Consider the following 16,643-nt stretch of genomic DNA (forward strand, 5'->3'; position numbering starts at 1 on the left):
ATTGCATTGCTTTCTATATGGGGCTGCCTTTGAAGATCATTCAGAAGGTGCAACTACTCAAAAAATGGCAGCATGGGCAATTATTATTGCAACTCCTGAATAGAATTTTTGGATACAATTCAAAGTGCTAATAATCACCTATAAAGCCTTTCTTAGAATGGGGCGTAGCTATCTGAGGAATCGTTTCTGTTTGTCCTGTAAGGTTTGATTGGCACTCTTTGAATCCCACTGATTAAACAATACCATCTGAAAAGAGCCAGGAAGAAGATATTTTTTTTGTCACAATGGCTGTCCTCTGGAACAGCACTTCCCCAGGGATCTGTATGGGCTATTCCTTCATGGAAATGGGCTTAAAAAACCTAGATCTTCCCCCAAGTCTTGGACTCAGGCTATTGTGAGCTTCTTGTGGGAATTTTTTGTATTCAGGTTCTCCCTCAGTGTCTACTGATTTTTTTTCTATAAGCTATATTGTTTTGAGCTGTCTTTAATACTGAAGTCCACCAGAATTGTTATGGGCAATCTTAGAAATCTGATAAATAAATAAATAAATAAATTTACCTTATATTAGCTATCCAAACTCATATTCCCCTGACTTTTCTGAAAGCTATTCATTCATTTTGCATTTCTCTCTCAATGTATGGCTCTATACTTCTTTGTAAGATCTCAAGAAAAACATTTGTAAGAAATTAGCAAAATGTTTTGGTAATTTGCACGTTATTCTGCATCTTCCTTCTTTGATCTACTCATATACAGGGATCTTTTCCAGTTTCTTTTGTGACTTGTCTGTAATATTCCTGATGAAGTTATACATTTTTCTCATGTAAAAGAATTTGCATTTTTTTTTTAAAGACAGCCATTTAAGGAGCTTGCTTGGTAAGTACAGTATTTTGTTTCATGCAAATAGTGTAGAAAGTATTGTTTTGGCATGCTAACTAAAGTCATTCATGGAAAGAAAGAGATACATCCTGACCTAAAAGGGAAAAATTCGCATGCCCTTTCCATATACCTTCCTTTAACCTGCTGATATTTTGCCATACTCCATCACGACTGTTGTTCTTTCAAGCCATTTTCAGCTTCTATCTGACAAAAATTTATGGGCATTAGTTTACATATTTGAATCCTCCCTCACTTTAATTGCTGCTGTGTGTTCTACACATGTGCAAAGGACAAAAATAAAAGTGAATTGCTGCTTAGGTTTGAATAATCTCTGAAAGAGGATAGCAGCTCTCCGATCCAGTTGTGGGAAAGAGATAATACTGTGCAGAATGTTGGAAAGCTTCATCTACATATAAATAGACTTAATCAGAAATGCAAATAGCAATTGGGAGAAATGGTAAAAAGCCCCATGATAATTGTGTGATTGTACAGATAAGAAAAGGTCAAATATTCCCATTGTCTAAGGTTTTAATTTTCTAATTGCCCGTGGGCATCTTTTCTTCTGAAAGCGGAATACAAAGTGACAGACTATACCAACTGACAATCAGTTCAAAGCAAATGCTTCAGAAAGGCTATTTGTTATAAAAGTCCAGCAATTAATTCATACTTCACAATTGTAATGCCCGTCTTTTGCTTCCTGCTAGGAGAAGCAGACTAAAAAAATCTTATGGAAGAAAGTGTAGGTTCCTTGTAGTTTCAAGTATGCTTAGAAAATAATATCTTATTTTCTGCATGAAAATAAAAGAAACAAGATAGAAACAATAGATGCTGCTGATCCGGCATACTTAACAGTTTCTATTTGAACCATTCAAACATTCTTCTTTCAGAAAATAGCCCATTAAAACATTGTGTTTTTAGAGAATAATCTGCCCTTGTTGGGAAACAAATTATTTTTGAAATGGAAAGTGGTTTACAAAAGCTAAATAAGCAAATCATTTTTTTTAAAAAAATAACACCTCAATAGTTAAAATCCGAATATTCTTTTTCTAAAAAATCTCACTGTTTATAGGCAGACCTCCTCCACAGCAGCATTCATTTCCACATATCTTTCAATTAACGTAATGTAAAATGTAATGATGCACCAAATAGGTATTTTCACTGTTGAATTGCTGTTGTCAGCCTAAGCAAGATCCAGTAAGCTAAGAGAGCCACCTAGTGCCCTACCTTGGGATCTTAAAAAGGGTCTTCACAGGATGCATGTCAAACAAAGGTGGATCTCCATCACCAAATTCAATAGCCGTGATCCCAAGAGACCACACATCACAACGGGCATCATAAGAATAGTCATATTGTTGTTCACAAGCAATGACCTGTTAGATAAAAGACAATGAACACACCACATTAACCTTTGAAACAGTAATGTCCCCATTAAGTACAAATTATACACATACCAGTGTCCATTCATATATTTCTTATTATAGTTACAATTTAAATGCTCAACTAGCAGCCCTACTATTCAATATTATCCACAGAATGCGGTTCAGAGAATTAAATTCATGATGCTGAACATTACAAGAAATTATAGCAATTGAAAAAAGTTCTGTAGTTATTCATTACATTTCCATTTTAACAGGCATTATCTTCTATCCCTATTACTTACATGTATGTAAAGGATAAGGAAAGTGTAGCTTTTCTATAAGTATTTATTATTGATCTATACCAAAAATGTGAGATCACAGGTGCCAGTTCTTTAGCTGATGTTTAGCTGGAGTACTATTATTATTATTTTGAATGTATTAACATCCTAGCTTCAGTAAACTCTTATAATAATTGATCACCAACAAAACAACAAAAAGACGTGGTATCTTGAAGACAAACACATTTATTATGATGTAAACTTTTGTGAATCATACTTCATTTCAGCACTGCTATGGAGAATTAAGCTAAGAAAAATATATCCATGCTCATAATTGAGAAGGCAAAATAGCATATAGCCCTTATTTTTATATTTTGGCTCTTCTTTCTAATATCACTGAAGTTATTTCAAGAAGTCACAGTACAGATGGAACTCACTTAGAGAGTGTTAAGCTGGAATGTCCTGGAAGAAATGACCTTTGTAACTATGGATGTACAGTAGATAGGCAATAAAGTTTTAGTTCTCCCACATGATGTTCTCTGTCAAAAAGGGCACATGGTACAGCATAAAATTGTGGTTTCCAATTCAACATTAGCAAGTGGGATTTACAGTAAAACCAAATCCTGCTCCAGCCACTGAGACTTCCTCTTCTTCAGACTATCCCATTATATAGCCCTCCTGTGGTTTCCCACATTTTCTCCCAATAGTCACGCTTCATTTTCTGCCTATAGAGAATGCTATTTCAGGGTTTTCCCCATCCATAAATAAATTATTAAGTTAAATGTAGATCTATAAATTTCAAGATTCTTCTTGATATTTCCTTCTTATGAGTTGGGGAAACATTTTCTATTACATAAATCTAATTTATAGACAGAAACGCCAGTTCACTAGTAGCATGTATGACAGATAAGCACAATGAGAACAATCTATAAGAAAGAGAAAGTGGACAGCAAATCTAATTAATCAAGCCATAAATAAATTAATATATGCACAGTTTACAAGACTTCCTCTTTTGGGAGGAAAAAAGGGGGGAAATGGCTAAGTCAGCACTTTGAATTGAAGAGCTGTCTAAACAAACACTCCACAACTTTAGAAAAGGCAATTGTTAATACAGCAGTTATCATCCTGGACACGCCTCAGGAGGAAATAAATAAATAAATGGAGACGTACATAGAGAGAAAATGCTTCCTAAGACTCAGGAGTGGTTGAGATGGGTCTGCTAAGTTGAAAAGTGGGACTACTTAAGCTTCAAAAGAACCTAGAGGGGGTTTTGTTGTTGTTAAGAAATTATACAAAATGACAAGTCACCATTCAGACCAACCTTGCCCAACTTTATGCCTTCAATGAATAGTAGGATTATAACTCTTAGGGCCTTTCTCCACTGTTATCTTGAAAGACTTTCCACCCAACTTTGACCTGAACAGAAATCTCCATCAGTATGACATTTGTTACCCCCATAGCCACTCTCTATTTTACCTCCACTGCTTATGGTACAGGTCTTTGCAGCCATGTATGGCAAGGCAAGGCCAGGCCAGGCCAGGCCAGGCCAGGCCAGGGCCAGGGCCAGGGCCAGGGCCAGGGCCAGGGCCAGGGCCAGGGCCAGGCCCGGCCAAGGCCAAGGCCAAGGCCAAGGCCAAGGCCAAGGCAAGGCAAGGCAAGGCAAGGCAAGGCAAGGCAAGGCAAGGCAAGGCAAGGCAAGGCAAGGCAAGGCAAGATAAGCGATGAAGCTGGACAAATGTTATACTCCTTTCGACTGCCTTTGGATGGCTTTTGAATAAGGGAGGAAATGCTAATTTTAGCACTGGCACATTCTAAAGACAACCTGTCTTCCTCTGATCTGGGATGAGAAAAAGGCAGTGATGCGGATTTGGCATTGAAAATATGTTCTTGGGGCCATGGTTTTTATTTATTTTCTACACATCTTAACTCTCAGAGGTGATTAGATGGGTAGAGGTAAATGGGGGAAGGGCCTCACAATTCTGCTTAGGAAAAGCTGGTTTACCTTTACAACAATTTTAATAATCCTAATTTATTAAAACTCTCTACTCGTTACAGGAATCAACATTTTACTTTTCAACACCACTTTCAGTAACGTAATATCAAAAAGTCATATAATATCGATGCGCGTATGTATACATCTTATAGTACAGTCATGGCAATGGAAATAAGGCTTACATGGACTGATGGTTAATGATGAGAGAGAATTGGAAATTAGCATATAGATTGATACAAAAACAAGAAGAGCCTGGTGCCAGACGGCCCATAATGGAGAGGTATAAGTACTTTGCATGGTCCGAATCTCAAGGAGAATAGTTCCAAAGTGCAGACAGCACGCAATGGCACAAATGATCCTTCAAACATTTTGCAGTGCATCAAATCATAAAGATGTGGATTGGGCTCTAGAAGGCAAAGAATATACATCCCACATTCTGTAGACCTACAGATATCAAAGATGGAAGGCTATGATTGGGGAGCAGGAGGGTTTTTTTTCTATGTCAGCCAGTTAACTGGAAGGAAGCTGGGGGTGTAAAGAGCTATCTATGCATTCTGAGGGAAAGATTTCCGCCTTCATGAGGTTAATAGCCAAGTAGCTGATGAGATATGGCAGCTTAAAGGAAAAAATGAATTGACATACATTATAATGTGCAGTGTATATTACGGAGAAAAATCAATCAATTCTGACAATATGAAATTCTTATACTCACCCTAAGAAAAGCAGCACAGCTAGCCAAAGTAACTAGATACAATGCTTTGTCAAAAACTTTTGGTTTCCATCAATTTAATTTCATTTACTCATAGCACCTAGGGAGTATTCTATATGTTTTCTCAACCATAGTGGGCAAAAATGGAAGCTATTAATAAAAGTTCTAAAAAAAGACGGTTGACCTGCTAATAAAACTATCTTCATATTTCTAGTTTGTATGAATTCCAGGGGGCTGTAGAACAACGCTCTCCAAACTTTCCGTCTTTGTGGATGAGCGGGGGGGGGGGAGAGGGGATGGTTCTGGGTGAGTGGCTGGTGAGCGCATATAGCTCCATTTGCACAAGCAGCAGGCATGCGTGCCTGCCCTTGCACCAAGTGTAGCTGAACACACATGCGCACTCACCCACCCGCTGCACATGCAAATGTAGTTGCACGTACATGCGCACTTACCCACCAATTCCGTGCCCCAGTTCTGAATAGGCTGTGGCCCAGGAGTGAGCTGTGGCCCAGGGATTGGGGACCCCTGCTGTAGAACTTATTTGAGTGACTGAAGAGGTGCTGTCTTTTGCTTTCCTATAAAAATTCCAGGATGCTTGACATTAAATTTAATATTAAAAGTTGGAGAGAAACTGCAATGAGCTTTCTGTTTTCAAACTGTAATTAGAAATAAATGGTTTTTAATATAGGAAGTAAACAGGGGATGGGGGGAAATCACCAAAAGCTGTCTATCCTGGGCTGATCTGAAAATGATATGCAGGATCAAATCTGGTACTTAAATTAGAGATCACCAGGAAACCTGTAGGCTAGACCGAGAAATTGAAAAAAGATCCAAAAGAAGCCAATGACAAAGAAGATATTTACCATTACAACCCTGACATAACAGTGCATTGGTTGAGGATTAATTCTTAATCCTCAATTAATGTCTTAATTCTTATCTTTGTCCAACACTGAAACACCATTTTATATAGTTTCACTGTGTGTGACAATTTTCAGATACTAAAATTATTACACCACCCCAGTTCTAATAGAAAAATATAAGAATTATAACCTTGGACTAAATACAGGAAATTTCCTTAAATTTGTCGGTCATTTCTAAATAGAAAAGTCAATTACTATTGATATGTAAATTGCTTGTTTGTGTTTAATGTTTGAAGTTTAGAGCAGCGTTTCTTAAAACTGGCAAATTTTAAGATATAGGAACTTATATGTGGAGTTACATGGCTGGCTGGGAAATTCTGGGAGTTGAAGTCCCCACATCTTAAAGTTAGCAAGTTTGAGAAACACTGGTTTAGAGCAGTATTTTTGTGGGCAATATTTAATTATTGTGAGAGGCATAAAAGTCAGAAGAAGGTAGTGGAGGATGAATATTAAAAACAAAAACAAAGTAATAAATATACTTGCTGCCTAGTGTAAAAGTAGTACCAGAGTACCAGGCAGACAGTTCTGGGGCAGACTCAGTAGAATATGTAGTCGTGAGGCCCTGGGAATCAAACCCAAAAGGCTGATTAGGAGTTTCAGAATCAAGCAGTACTGGTTTTGAAATGAATGAGAGGGAGAATGCATAACTGGAAACTATAATGGCTGTTTAATTGCAGCGAGGTCTCAGTTCATGTATTCCAAAACTCCACTTCCAAACTGAATCCGAAACATTGCACAGCCATCAGCAGGCACTGCAAAGTAGTTCTTTCTGAAATGCCACTTGTTCCATAGACAAGGCCAACTCTGGCAGACAAAACTGAAGGTTCCTCATGCAGAAATGAAAAAAAAAATCAAGTGGAAGAACTTAAATTGGTTAGGGAGTGGAGGATAAGCTGACCCTGTGCAAAAGAAAGGATTTACTTGAAGCAAAACAGGGCTAGACTCCTAGCACTCAACAAAAGGGGCAGAGCATATGTTAATTTGATTATTTACAATTTATTAAACAAATACCTACACTACATTCCATCAAAACAGGTTAGCAGCCAAACAAGCTTATATGTCAGATCCTTGCCTGAATATATTGTCTGTCTGCTGGCAGAAGAATAACATAGAGTAAACTAATCTGGTCATTCCCTGTTCTTGGCAGGGAATGCCAAATCCTTAGAAAATAGCACCAGGGGAAAGCCATTCCCACCAAACAGACCTGAGATGGCAGTGTGATTTAGAACCCTTTCAACACAAATGAGTTAACATCAGATGCAGAGTGCTTTGTTAGCCTTGAATCTATATAGTATACATAGGACCTAGCTCCAAAAGCATTAATGGCTTCTTTGTGGAATTTGTATTCCATTTCTTCATTTAATATTCTGCAATCAACTCAAGATAAGAAAAAAGGTTTTTTTTTAAAAGAATCTAGTTAAGGTGAACTAGTTAAACAGGAACAAATGGTAACTTACCATTGTGAAGGAATAGGAACAGTAGGAACCTTAAATAAGTGTTATTAGATCTGGATTGATCAAGAGTTGAAGTGAGCAATTAGATGAGAAATTACACTAAAATAAGCTGCTGGAAGATGCTAGGAACAAGAAAAGTATTAAAAGGTCAAGTAAAGGTTAACATAGTCACTAGGCGCCCCCATGTGGAAGTTATGAAATCAGACTGAGAAGAGCCTGCCAGAAGTTAAGATGTGTGATGAGTAATAAAATGTGTAATTATCTTAAACCAATCAAAACTGCTGAAGTAACCTGGTGATATGTACAAGGTATATAAATCTGTTGTGAGGACATTGCAGGGGGCGTTTGCCTTGTGACTGTAGTAACAAGCATGACTCTTTGCTTCTGTACAGAAATGATATTCTAAATATGTTCCCACACACCTCCATGATTATTGGCTAACTTGAACTAGGTGAAACGAACCATCCAGCTTTGGGCTGGGACAATAGTACTATTGGGTAGAAACAATGGTATTCCTTGCCAGAAATATTTGTGTATTTGCTTAGACCTTGAAATTAAGTCTATAACACACATGCTTTAGAAATATCTACCACTTCTGATAAGCAGGTTTACTCTCCCATCTAATTACGTTGCTTTCATAGGTAATCATCTACTACCAGTAAAATGACCAGGTTCAGGAAATCTCTAGAATTGTAGGCAAATATTGTACCATAACTATGACAATTAGACATTTTTGGACTTGATTCCTTCCCTGGATGTATCCAGTGCAGGAATGAGTAGCTTTTTATTGGATGCTATGTAATATATTTTTAAACTTGGATGTGACTGATCTATGGTTATATATTTTAATAAAGTAAACTTTCAGAAATGCAAAACAGGACAGTTGACTGCATTTTGCAATTCCCATGACATGTTTAACTAACTGGAGCAAGTTTAGCCTCATGCAAGATTGGATCTGTTGAAGGCTTAATATAATCATATGAGAGATAGCCGATTGAAACCTTTTTGATGGCCCAACAACACATGAACTGTGCCCTACTAGCCCAAGTAAGCATGTTGTAGGAACAGTATATATGGCAGGCAGAAAGTGAATAAAGATATTTTTCTCCCTATTTCACAATATTAGGAGTCATCTGCTGACCCTGAATGCTATTATATCCATGCTCTACTGTAAAATTATTCATCATTATTGTGGGGTAGGAGAGTAGCATATTTTTCATATTTAATTTCTATAACCACTTCCTCAAAACATCTGTTCCCGATAAAGTTACCTCCCTGAAGTCATGTAAATAAATTGCTTCAAGGCAAAGTGACTCAGAAATCTCAATTTTACCCGGCACTGCAAAATCAATTGCTTTTCGTTTTCTCTTTTGAAATATAATAATAATAATAATAATAATAATAATAATAATAATAATAATAATAATAATAATAATAATAATAATAATAATAATAATAATAATAATAATAATAATAATAATAATAATAATAATAATAGTACAGTTGGAAGGGACCTTGAAGGTCATCTAGTCCAACCCCCTGCTCAGGCAGGAAACCCTATACCATTTCGGACAAATGGCTGTCCAGTCTCTTCTTAAAAACTTCCAGTGTTGGAGCATCCACCGCTTCTGGAGGCAGGTTGTTCCACTGGTTAATTATTCTCACTGTCAGGAAGTTTCTCCTTAGTTCTAGATTGCTTGTCTCCTTGATTAGTTTCCACCCGTTGCTTCTTGTCCTGCCTCCAGGCGCTTTGGAAAATAGCTTGACTCCCTCTTCTTTATGGCAGCCCCTGAGATATTGGAACACTGCTATCATGTCCCCCCTCGTCCTTCTCTTCATTAAACTAGACATATCCAATTCCAGCAGCCGTTGATATCAAACATCAAACAACATAATATGTATATGTTCAATCATCTTCAGTCAGCCCCATTATAAAATAAAGTCAAACAACATTATTAATTGGTGGACTCCTAACATTAATGACATGTGATTCATGCAATGGACCCCAAATCATGAATAATATAGATCAGAGCTACCCAAGTTTGAACTGTGCTGGATGAGGCCATTGGCTCTACAATGCCAATACAATGTGTTATGTATGACTGATCCCAACCTCTTTCATTACAGAATGGGCATTCAGGGCAACCTTTGCTGAACACTTTTTGTAGGCAAAGCTATGAAATTTGAAAGTGTGGGTCAATGGTATGTGGAATGCTGGACTGAAATTCAAGGAAGAGAGGTTACGGTGGGGCTGTAAAGGTTACAGTACAATGGAGATGGCTGGCAATTTTTCATGGATAGAGGTGACATTTAAAAAAAAATATGTTGAGGCTGCCAGCAATGAATGGGTCCAGATTCATTGAGTCTGACCCAATGTAGTGGTTAAGATGATAAAGAGGACTGAAGAGAACCAGGATCAAGTCCATACTCAAGCTTAGAAAATTTGAGTCACTCTCTGTCAGCACTCTAAGGTAGAAGATTGAGCCTGTGAGCAAGAGTTGGAGACCAAACGCTGCTGGCAATGTTGGTGAGCCTTGGTTGAAATTCCAAAATATCTGGAGCAAAATAGAGGTCTTCTAGTCCAACCCCCTGCTCAAGCAGGAGAACCTAATACCATCTCAGACAAGTGACTGTCCAGCTTCTTCTTAAAAACCTCCAGTGATGGACCGCTCACGATTTCTGAAGGCAAGCTGTTCCACTGGTTGATTGTCCTCATTGTCAGGAAGTTTCTCCTTAATTCCAGATTGCTTCTCTCTTTGATCAGTTTCCAACCATTGTTTCTTGTCTTGCCCTCTGATGCTTTGGAGAATAATGTGACCCCCTCTTCTTTGTGGCAGCCCCTCAAATACTGCTATCATGTCTCCCCTATTTCTTCTTTTCTTTAGATTAGCCAAACCCAAGTCCTGCAACCGTTCTTCATATGTTTTAGTCTCCAGGCCTTTANCAAGATTCTTCTTGATATTTCCTTCTTATGAGTTGGGGAAACATTTTCTATTACATAAATCTAATTTATAGACAGAAACGCCAGTTCACTAGTAGCATGTATGACAGATAAGCACAATGAGAACAATCTATAAGAAAGAGAAAGTGGACAGCAAATCTAATTAATCAAGCCATAAATAAATTAATATATGCACAGTTTAAAAGACTTCCTCTTTTGGGAGGAAAAAAGGGGGGAAATGGCTAAGTCAGCACTTTGAATTGAAGAGCTGTCTAAACAAACACTCCACAACTTTAGAAAAGGCAATTGTTAATACAGCAGTTATCATCCTGGACACGCCTCAGGAGGAAATAAATAAATAAATGGAGACGTACATAGAGAGAAAATGCTTCCTAAGACTCAGGAGTGGTTGAGATGGGTCTGCTAAGTTGAAAAGTGGGACTACTTAAGCTTCAAAAGAATCTAGAGGGGTTTTTGTTGTTGTTAAGAAATTATACAAAATGACAAGTCACCATTCAGACCAACCTTGCCCAACTTTATGCCTTCAATGAATAGTAGGATTATAACTCTTAGGGCAGTTATGGCGAACCTTTTAGAGACCGAGTGCCCAAACTGCAACCCAAAACCCACTTATGCATCGTCGAGTGCCGGGTGGGTGTGGCCCATTGGCTGGGCGTGGCCAATTGGCTGGGCGTGGCTGCAGTGGTAATGACAGACTCGGTGGGTCTAAAAAGTTCAATCAATCAATTCCAACTTTGCAAGATCTTTTTTTTTCCCCGCGAGAAGTTGAAATTGACTGATTGAACCTTTTTTCTTTTTTTTTTTTTTGCACACAGTGGCGGAGGCCTAAAGTGAAAAGGTTTTATAAAACCCAGCTGATGGCCTAGGACTGGGGGGATGGTGTGTGTGCCCACAGAGAGGGCTCTGAGTGCCGCCTCTGGCACCCGTGCCATAGGTTCGCCACCACTGTCTTAGGGTTTTTTTCCACTGTTATCTTGAAAGACTTTCCACCCAATTTTGACCTGAACAGAAATCTACATCAGTATGACATTTGTTGCCCCCATAGCCACTCTCTATTTTACCTCCACTGCTTGTGGTACAGGTCTTTGCAGCCATGTATGGTAAGGTAAGGTAAGGTAAGGTAGGGTAGGGTAGGGTAGGGCAGGGCAGGGCAAGGCAAGGCAAGGCAAGGCAAGGCAAGGCAAGGCAAGGCAAGGCAAGGCAAGGAAAGATAAGCGATGAAGCTGGACAAATGTTATACTCCTTTCGACTGCCTTTGGATGGCTTTTGAATAAGGAAGGAAATGCTAATTTTAGCACTGGCACATTCTAAAGACAACCTGTCTTCCTCTGATCTGGGATGAGACAAAGGTAGTGATGCAGATTTGGCATTGAAAATATGTTCTTGGGGCCATGGTTTTTATTTATTTTCTACACATCTTAACTCTCAGAGGTGATTAGATGGGTAGAGGTAAATGGGGGAAGGGCCTCACAGTTCTGCTTAGGAAAAGCTGGTTTACCTTTACAACAATTTTAATAATCCTAATTTATTAAAACTCTCTACTCGTTACAGGAATCAACATTTTACTTTTCAACACCACTTTCAGTAACGTAATATCAAAAAGTCATATAATATCGATGCGCGTATGTATACATCTTATAGTACAGTCATGGCAATGGAAATAAGGCTTACATGGACTGATGGTTAATGATGAGAGAGAAATGGAAATTAGCATATAGATTGATACAAAAACAAGAAGAGCCTGGTGCCAGACGGCCCATAATGGAGAGGTATAAGAACTTTGCATGGTCCGAATCTCAAGGAGAATAGTTCCAAAGTGCAGACAGCACGCAATGGCACAAATGATCCTTCAAACATTTTGCAGTGCATCAAATCATAAAGATGTGGATTGGGCTCTAGAAGGCAAAGAATATACATCCCACATTCTGTAGACCTACAGATATCAAAGATGGAAGGCTATGATTGGGGAGCAGGAGGGTTTTTTTTCTATGTGAGCCAGTTAACTGGAAGGAAGCTGGGGGCGTAAAGAGCTATCTATGCATTCTGAGGGAAAGATTTCCGCCTTCATGAGGTTAATAGCCAAGTAGCTGATGAGATATGGCAGCTTAAAGGAAAAAATGAATTGACATACATTATAATGTGCAGTGTATATTACGGAGAAAAATCAATCAATTCTGACAATATTAAATTCTTATACTCACCCTAAGAAAAGCAGCACAGCTAGCCAAAGTAACTAGATACAATGCTTTGTCAAAAACTTTTGGTTCCCATCAATTTAATTTCATTTACTCCTAGCACCTAGGGAGTATTCTATATGTTTTCTCAACCATAGTGGGCAAAAATGGAAGCTATTAATAAAAGTTCTAAAAAAAGACGGTTGACCTGCTAACACAACTATCTTCGTATTTCTAGTTTGTTTGAATTCCAGGCTGCTGTAAGAACAGTGCTCTCCAACCTTTCCGTCTTTGTGGATGAGCGGGGGGGGGAGAGGGGATGGTTCTGGGTGAGTGGCTGGTGAGCGCATATAGCTCCATTTGCACAAGCAGCAGGCATGCGTGCCTGCCCTTGCACCAAGTGTAGCTGAACACACATGTGCACTCACCCACCCGCTGCACATGCAAATGTAGTTGCACGTACATGCGCACTTACCCACCAATTCCGTGCCCCAGTTCTGAATGGGCTGTGGCCCAGGAGTGAGCTGTGGCCCAGGGATTGGGGACCCCTGCTGTAGAACTTATTTGAGTGACTGAAGAGGTGCTGTCTTTTGCTTTCCTATAAAAATTCCAGGATGCTTGACATTAAATTTAATATTAAAAGTTGGAGAGAAACTGCAATGAGCTTTCTGTTTTCAAACTCTAATTAGAAATAAATGGTTTTTAATATAGGAAGTAAACAGGGGATGGGGGGAAATCGCCAAAAGCTGTCTATCCTGGGCTGATCTGAAAATGATATGCAGGATCAAATCTGGTACTTAAATTAGAGATCACCAGGAAACCTGTAGGCTAGACCGAGAAATTGAAAAAAGATCCAAAAGAAGCCAATGACAAAGAAGATATTTACCATTACAACCCTGACATAACAGTACATTGGTTGAGGATTAATTCTTAATCCTCAATTAATGTCTTAATTCTTATCTTTGTCCAACACTGAATCACCATTTTATATAGTTTCACTGTGTGTGACAATTTTCAGATACTAAAATTATTACACCACCCCAGTTCTAATAGAAAAATATAAGAATTATAACCTTGGACTAAATACAGGAAATTTCCTTAAATTTGTCGGTCATTTCTAAATAGAAAAGTCAATTACTATCGATGTGTAAATTGCTTGTTTGTGTTTAATGTTTGAAGTTTAGAGCAGCGTTTCTTAAAACTGGCAAATTTTAAGATATAGGAACTTATATGTGGAGTTACATGGCTGGCTGGGAAATTCTGGGAGTTGAAGTCCCCACATCTTAAAGTTAGCAAGTTTGAGAAACACTGGTTTAGAGCAGTATTTTTGTGGGCAATATTTAATTATTGTGAGAGGCATAAAAGTCAGAAGAAGGTAGTGGAGGATGAATATTAAAAACAAAAACAAAGTAATAAATATACTTGCTGCCTAGTGTAAAAGTTGTACACATAATCCAGAGTACCAGGCAGACAGTTCTGGGGCAGACTCAGTAGAATATGTAGGCATGAGGCCCTGGGAATCAAACCCAAAAGGCTGATTAGGAGTTTCAGAATCAAGCAGTACTGATTTAATCCAGGTTTTGAAATGAATGAGAGGGAGAATGCATAACTGGAAACTATAATGGCTGTTTAATTGCAGCGAGGTCTCAGTTCATGTATTCCAAAACTCCACTTCCAAACTGAATCCGAAACATTGCACAGCCATCAGCAGGCGCTGCAAAGTAGTTCTTTCTGAAATGCCACTTGTTCCATAGACAAGGCCAACTCTGGCAGACAAAACTGAAGGTTCCTCATGCAGAAATGAAAAAAAAAAATCAAGTGGAAGAACTTAAATTGGTTAGGGAGTGGAGGATAAGCTGACCCTGTGCAAAAGAAAGGATTTACTTGAAGCAAAACAGGGCTAGACTCCTAGCACTCAACAAAAGGGGCAGAGCATATGTTAATTTGATTATTTACAATTTATTAAACAAATACCTACACTACATTCCATCAAAACAGGTTAGCAGCCAAACAAGCTTATATGTCAGATCCTTGCCTGAATATATTGTCTGTCTGCTGGCAGAAGAATAACATAGAGTAAACTAATCTGGTCATTCCCTGTTCTTGGCAGGGAATGCCAAATCCTTAGAAAATAGCACCAGGGGAGAGCCATTCCCACCAAACAGACCTGAGATGGCAGTGTGATTTAGAACCCTTTCAACACAAATGAGTTAACATCAGATGCAGAGTGCTTTGTTAGCCTTGAATCTATATAGTATACATAGGACCTAGCTCCAAAAGCATTAATGGCTTCTTTGTGGAATTTGTATTCCATTTCTTCATTTAATATTCTGCAATCAACTCAAGATAAGAAAGAAGATTTTTTTTAAAGAATCTAGTTAAGGTGAACTAGTTAAACAGGAACAAATGGTAACTTACCATTGTGAAGGCATAGGAACAGTAGGAACCTTAAATAAGTGTTATTAGATCTGGATTGATCAAGAGTTGAAATGAGCAATTAGATGATAAATTACACTAAAAGAAGCTGCTGGAAGATGCTAGGAACAAGAAAAGTATTAAAAGGTCAAGTAAAGGTTAACATAGTCACGAGGCGCCCCCATGTGGAAGTTATGAAATCAGACTGAGAAGAGCCTGCCAGAAGTTAAGATGTGTGATGAGTAATAAAATGTGTAATTATCTTAAACCAATCAAAACTGCTGAAGTAACCGTGAGATTTTATTATGGAAAAGGAAGAAATTAGTTTAATATTTGATTATATGTCTGTAAAGAACTTTAAGTATTTTGAAAGCTTTAAAATTTTGATAAAGTAAATTATTTTTCCAGCTATGAATAGTATTGACTTAAGAGTTTTGCTGAAAGTATTGATTTGAAATGAAGAAAGTGTAGGAAAAATGTAAGAAAAAAAATTATATAGATATTTAGGTTTTCATAAATGTTGATGGTGGATAAATTATACAAATATCATATAGTTTTTGATCAGTTGTATTGTTGTTACTTATTGTATTATTAGAGTTAAAGTATGTATATACTGATTGTATTATCTTTGTTTAGTTAAATTGTAATTTAGATATGGAATGGGGTGAGTGTTAGTCCTGTATTGGGTTTCGGGAAGCTCAGGGGGGGTAGGGGATTAGGGGAATTATAAAAATTGATGTATTTACATTTTACAGATAAATACTTATTGTATTGATAAGAGGAGATGCTCGGCTGGTATCCCAAATTGCACTCGAGGAGGTGGTAAGAAAGGAGAGGGGATGTAGATAGGTGGTAAGGAGGAAGGTGGAGAGGTTGGGGGTTAGAGGGAGGAAGGAAAGGAAAGTAGATGAGGGTGGAGGCATGGTGGGGACCGCTGAGCGTCTCTGAAAATGTATTGATTTGGATTATTTTTTCTTTTTTGTTTATGTACGTAAATGCATCATAATCTTTGTTGTTTAATTATAAAAATCAATAAAAATTTATTTTAAAAAAAAACTGCTGAAGTAACCTGGTGATATGTACAAGGTATATAAATCTGTTGTGAGGACATGCAGGGGGCGTTTGCCTTGTGACTGTAGTAACAAGCATGACTCTTTGCTTCTGCACAGAAATGATATTCTAAATATGTTCCCACACACCTCCATGATTATTGGCTAACTTGAACTAGGTGAAACGAACCATCCAGCTTTGGGCTGGGACAATAGTACTATTGGGTAGAAACAATGGTATTCCTTACCAAAAGTATTTGTGTATTTGCTTAGACCTTGAAATTAAGTCTATAACACACATGCTTTAGAAATATCTACCACTTCTGATAAGCAGGTTTACTCTCCCATCTAATTACATTGCTTTCATAGGTAATCATCTACTACCAATAAAATGACCAGGTTCAGGAAATCTCTAGAATTGTAGGCAAATATTGTACCATAACTATGACAATTAG

At 38.0% G+C, this 16,643-nt stretch overlaps 1 protein-coding gene across 1 annotated transcript in view; it reads right to left on the bottom strand.

The window, feature by feature from the left end:
- MYO3B (myosin IIIB) overlaps positions 1–16,643 on the bottom strand; it is a gene marked incomplete at its 3' end in the record, with an annotated part of 162,826 nt that overhangs the window by 125,608 nt on the left and 20,575 nt on the right. The window contains exon 6 of the mRNA XM_029284724.1: positions 2,101–2,246. Within this exon, the coding sequence (XP_029140557.1) occupies positions 2,101–2,246 (146 nt within the window). The remainder of the gene's footprint in view (positions 1–2,100; positions 2,247–16,643) is intronic.

Source organism: Protobothrops mucrosquamatus, unplaced genomic scaffold, assembly GCF_001527695.2.
Source record: "Protobothrops mucrosquamatus isolate PMUCROS unplaced genomic scaffold, P.Mucros_1.0 scaffold866, whole genome shotgun sequence".
NCBI lineage: Eukaryota > Metazoa > Chordata > Lepidosauria > Squamata > Viperidae > Protobothrops > Protobothrops mucrosquamatus.